The sequence below is a fragment of the Nannobrachium achirus genome (assembly GCF_963921795.1).
Source record: "Nannobrachium achirus genome assembly, chromosome: 22".
In the NCBI taxonomy this organism is placed as follows: domain Eukaryota; kingdom Metazoa; phylum Chordata; class Actinopteri; order Myctophiformes; family Myctophidae; genus Nannobrachium; species Nannobrachium achirus.
Genome location: NC_137829.1, coordinates 20,766,825 through 20,772,824, shown reverse-complemented (window position 1 = coordinate 20,772,824; position 6,000 = coordinate 20,766,825). Strand labels below are relative to the sequence as shown.

The following is a 6,000-nucleotide window of genomic DNA, read 5'->3' as shown; positions in this document are numbered from 1 at the left end:
GGCTTATTGTCGGTATCAGCCGGTAACTGTCCCCGTTACAATGCTCTAGACCCCTGGGAGATGGATTGCTGAGGTGGAGCGCCACACCTACCATGAGCTCCCTTGAGCTGTACCCAGGCTGTGCTACTCATACGCTGAGTTGGTGTTGCTCGGGATCTACAAGCTTGTAGATTGGCTTAATTTTTTGCCATTTTTGAATATGAATCATGAAAAGGGAGGATTTCACCCTGACAGCATCGATAATGTTTGTGTGCGGTTGATGTGGTTGTTGTGAAATAGCTGCAGTATGAGGAGAACATGAATAACTTCAGACACCAGGAGCATCTGGACTGGGTTATATTTTTCAAAGCTTTTTGTGTGTCCACTCTTCAGAACCAGTGGAGTGTATGGGAAGACACACGGGGGGCTTTTCTCATGCGGATCGAATCATTGAGAGCCTACTACCATTTTAAATGTCGGTTCTGTTCTGGGTATTGGGTTTCCTCTCCTATCTTTCCCCTGCATCTGATAGGCCGCCGGTATAATGTAACGCTGGTGTGTGAAGTCTCGCTGTCCGGGCTTGTAGCGGACAGGGTGAATTAAACGTCGGCACAATTAAACATTTGTCTGCTCTTCTCTCCCCCTCTCTTATCTCCTCTCTCTCAGAAAGCACCACCATACCCGATACGGCCACCCCCACCCTGCCCGCTGCGGAGGAGACCACCGCTCCCATGAGGCCCGGTAAATATACTCACACAGACGCACACAACATATATCATTTGTATATAAAGTGATACCAGGTAAACACCAACTTAGCATCTGTCTAAACCATTAGTTCTCAAAGTGGGGTCCGGGGACCCCCAGTGGTCCTTGAGGGAGTTCCAGGGGATCTCCAGCTAAATTATAGTTAGGAACCAAAGGAACCAAATGAACCGTTATGGGTATGTAACTCAGAGAGTGGAACCAAATGGACCCATTTGTACACTCTGAGTTAAATTAAAATCTTTCTCTCTCTACTTTGATCTCCTTCTGTCTCCCTCGCTTTCCGTCTCTCTGTCACTCTTTCCCTCTCTCTCTACGTTTGTCTGGTGTCTCTCTCTCTCTCTCTCTCTCTCGCTCATACACCACACACTTAATGTTCACAGTGCGAGGTCAAGGTATGTGGATTGGCATGATGTCATGCAGCAGTATACACCAGAAAAGAAAAGAAGGGATTTCAAGTCTGTTAAAAACCAAAACCCAGAGGGCTTGTTTCGGGGAAATCTCGTTTTACAATGGGAATAAATGTTCACATCCGATGGGACACACTCACACACGCACACACACACGCACACACATATGCAGACGCACACACACACTGGAAAGCTGTCTCTCATGGCCATATGTCGGAGCGAGGGCACCAATCAAAGTGATTTGATCAGCTGGCTGACTTCCTGGAGTATAGGGTGACATGGGAGAAGTCGGGGAGAGCACTGTGTCCAACCGTCAAAGCCTGCTGCGCTATACTTCACCGCGCGGCTGTGTCGCGTGCCGCGAGTGGCCGATCGACAAGCTCACAGCGCGGTGCAGTGTGCGCCGCGCTGTGAGCTCGTGGACCTGCAGTTTTTTATACCACCGTACCACGGATGTATAAAAAGAAGCATAACTCAGCTGTATAGTGAGTGTAATGTGTTGCACAGAACTGGACATAATAGCTTCTGCAGTTCTGAATGGAATGATTCACACACAGCCAGCACCCAATGTAATCTTTTTCTTTTACTGTTTGATCTGCTCTCTCCATTTATATCGTCTATGTTGGGCGGAAACCTCATATGTCCCATAACTGATACCTTTCAGGATTCCTATTCAAAAGTAGCAAAAGTAGCTCGAAACTTGTAGATCTTCGAGCTTGTAGATCTGCTACTTTTGATGCTTACGTGTGACCCTAAGATGGCTCAGGGGCCACTCAGCAAAATACAAAAAGTCCAAGGGCCGCAAGCAAAAAATGACAGTCCTATTTTCAATGTTTAGACAATGATTGTATAACACAGTACATGAGTAGTCTAAAATTAAGGAAACACACAAAAAAACCGACACCTTTCCATCTAAAGGCCAAACCTCATTGAACAAAAAGATTGTTATGGAATGATTAATGATGAAATGATGAAGTTTCTTCTTTTGGAACAAACAAAATGGCAAAAAAAGACAAAAATAGTTTCCTAGTGGTTTTGGAGATAAACTGAAAAATGAACAGACATTATTTGTCCACACTGAAAGTAGACAAAATATATATTTATTGGTTTGACCATGATGGGCCGCATAGACATGCCACAGGGGCCACATGCGGCCCACAGGACGCAGGTTGAATAGCGCTGCTGTTGTATGAGCAAGTAGGGCATTGATTTACGAAAAAACACAACAAGGTTAAATACGGAGATTAGAGAGATTTCTGCCGACGACTTGCATCTACCTAACCTTCATTCCTCTCCCATCCCTCTCTCCTTCTCTCCACCCCGTGCAGCCACCACTCCGTCCCTCTCCGGCGTGTGTGACTTTGAGCAGAGCCTGTGCGGCTGGTCGGCTGACCCCAGGTCAGGCGTGAGCTGGTCCCTGCACACGGCCACCACCAGCGGCAGCAGCAGCAACGCGGGTTCCAACGGGCACAGCCTGGACCTCGCCCTGGGATCGGACGGTCAGTACGGCCCCAATGCTTTATCGTTATCCGCTCTGTCCGCGGTGGAAACCTCACATGTCCACAACTGTTCACTTCCTGGGTCTGGGTTCGATTCCCACCGGGGACGCTGTGGGCGCTGGGGGCGTGTTCTCTCCTCCGCGTCACCAGCGCCCACACCCTAGGTGGGGTTGGCAAAAGGGCCTTTCTGTATGGAGTTTGCATGTTCTCCCCGTATCTATAGGGTAGGTACCCTCACAAAAAACATGCAGTAATCCTGGTCTCTATACTGCCTCCCCCTGGCCAGCCAGGACGCCTGATGGAGGGAAAAAGAACTGGTTGTAATAAAGTGTTCCTTCCACGCGCTGCATCCAGCCGGGGAAACTTAACACTGTCAGGTGAAAAGAAGCGACTTGGACTCCTCATGCATTGAAGGAAGCATGAGGTCAGTCCGTTGCTCTCCCCAGGTTGGCAGAGGGAGTGTAGTGCCCAGAATTACATTAGATAATTGACACCGGGTGAAAAATGGGTTACAAAATCAATTCAAAAGTAGCAGATCTACAAGCTTGCGGATCATCTACTTTTGATATTTTTGTGCGACGCTGTGGTGTGACAACAAGGGGCCATTATTTTACGTAAAACCAAAAAGTTAAGATATGGGGATGAGAGGTTTCTGACCCACGGCCAGTCGCGGTACATACATTCATAGGTGATCTAATGCTCTTTCGTTGCTTATGTGCAATGGTGGCTTAAGGGTTATACACACATACTGTACACACACACACACACACACACACACACACACACACACACACATGGAAACACAACCTGCAGGTTTGCATTGACATGCACGCGCATGCACGTGCACACACCAACACAAGTTCTACCCCCTGCATCTATTCCTAATTAACCACTAGAGCTGTTGAAAATCCTTTTAGTCTATATTCACATCTCCTCAGCTCTGGGAGGCAAAAAAAACACAAACCCAACTCAGTTGGATTTCTGGGCAGATTCCCTCAGCTAATTATGTGTTGTCGGTTGTTTTGGTGAAATGTTGTGGGAACTATTCCGGTCCACAGCAGAACCATCGGGAAATCACTTTTTCAAAAGAGCAAGAACAGCTTACATTCGACGTCCCGGAAAAAAAACAACGACAACAAAGAAAACATAGGAAACAGTAGAGAGAGAGACATTTGGACACCGTGGGCTTCCGTAGTAGCGAGGCCTCGTCACCTCATTAAAAGCGCAGGGGTTGCCATTCCGTTGCAGGATGCTGTAGACCAGCATGCTGGGATGCGCAGCGCACGGCAACACTGATGCAAGCGCTTAATTGGAAAGTCTTTGGAAAGTTCGAGTCACGCACACACACACGCGTGCGTGCATGCACGCACACGAACGCACACACACACACACACAGCTTCTCCGCCACCCATCTCTCTCGTTGTCTTTTTCTCTTCACTCCTCTTCTGTCATCATCTTTTCCTCCTTCACAAATACCTCGATACGTCAGTGGTTCTGAAGCTGCCAATGTTAAAATAACAAGAATATTTAGAAAAATGTATGTAAGTCGAGATGTCACGGTACTCTTTTATTTTTTTTGTTTTAAAAAAAGTTTTAAAATACATTTAGAGGAGTAAAAGTACAATATTTGAATCCGAGATGTATAGTGGAGTGAGTAGAAGTAAAAGTATTAGAAATTGGAAATACAGTATTTTCTGGACTATAAGGCGCACCTGACTATAAGGCGCACTGTCAATGAATGGTCTATTTTCAAACTGTTTTCATATATAAGGCGCACCTGACTATAAGGCGCACATAATAGACGCTACCGTTGCGTTATGCATCCAACAGATGGAGCTGTGCTAAACGGAATGTCAATGTCAATGAATGATCCATATATAAGGCGCACTGGACTATAAGGCGCACTGTAGTTTTTTGAGAAAATTAAAGGCTTTTAAGTGCGCCTTATAGTCCGGAAAATACGGTACACAAGTAAAGTAAGTTGTGCATTTGTATAGCGCCTTTATCCAAGGTGCTTTACAGAGATTGTGCTTTACATCCACCCATTCACACGCACATTCATCCACCGATGGCAGAGGAAACCATGCAAGGCACCAACCTGCTCACCGGGAGCAACTAGGGGTTCAGAGTCTTGCTCAAGGGCTCTTCGACCCTAACTCTGGGTGAGCCCGGGATCGAACTGGGAACCCTTCAGGAACCCTCCATGTTCTAATGACGGTTTCTAGTTGTAGTACTAATAACAAATAAATAAATAAACAAATACAAATTTGACTTAAGTACAGCACTTGTAAGCAATGTACTTAGTTGCTTTACACCACTGATATCATCCTTCACCTCTTCCCTGATCTTCCTCATTCAGTCTGTATCTCCTCCTCCTCCTCCTCCTCCCCTGTGACTCTCCTCTCTGACCCCGTTCCCCTCACTTCTTTCACCACTCCTTCTCTTTCCACATCTGTCCATCTTTAACGAGAGAGCCAGAGGAGACGAGAGCAAGGACTGGTTTACCCATCACACACACACGCACGCACGCACACATGCATGCAAGTAAGCGCACATTATGTCTCCACCACGATCTTTCATATATACACACAGGCGCACATGCACGCACGCATGCACACACATATAGCAGAGCTCAGAACGGTCAGATAAGTCAGATGATAGCTTTGACAGAAGTGCTGCCTATGCAATTTAGCTCTCCCCAAGGCTGCACACGCACACGCGCACGCACACACACACACACACACACACACACACACACACACACACACGCACACGTCGCACAGCTCAAGGTGGAACAGTCCGAGTGTACTGTTGCATACTCACGTACGTTACGCAAATACATACACATGCACAAACTCACACACGCTCACACACACACACGCGTACACATTGACCTTGCCCTCCACCAAGGCACTGCGTTTGCATCTGTTGAGCCGTTCTACTTCACAGTCCACTGAGCATCTCCTTTGTGACAGACAGGAGCATGACATAAGACAGGACCTCACATTACATGACTGCTGTGTGTGTGTGTGTGTGTGTGTGTGTGTGTGTGTGTGTGTGTGTGTGTGTGTGTGCGTGTGCGTGTGCATGTGTGCGTATGCGTGCATGGGTAATTTATTGACTCAGCAGTACATGCGTGTCCCAGCAGCAGACAGTAACATGACATTAAGTCTTGTTGTACACTTGCATTAGACCCACAGCACACCGCTCACCCAGACCAGGGGCCGTCTAGCTGTGCCAATCAAAGCCCAGACACTATAGTCACTGGAAGACCTTTTCACCGTTGCAAAGGGGAAGGTGTGAAAGTTAGTCAGCCCCCAAACCCTCAGCCTTTATATGCAAACGTGATG

At 47.1% G+C, this 6,000-nt stretch overlaps 1 protein-coding gene across 1 annotated transcript in view; it reads left to right on the top strand.

Annotated features, from left to right (window-relative positions):
• The window catches only part of nrp2b (neuropilin 2b), a gene marked incomplete at both ends in the record, with an annotated part of 157,335 nt that overhangs the window by 123,414 nt on the left and 27,921 nt on the right, over positions 1 to 6,000 (top strand). The window contains 2 exons of the mRNA XM_080752747.1: positions 646 to 720; positions 2,480 to 2,650. Of these exons, the coding sequence (XP_080608873.1) occupies positions 646 to 720; positions 2,480 to 2,650 (246 nt within the window). The remainder of the gene's footprint in view (positions 1 to 645; positions 721 to 2,479; positions 2,651 to 6,000) is intronic.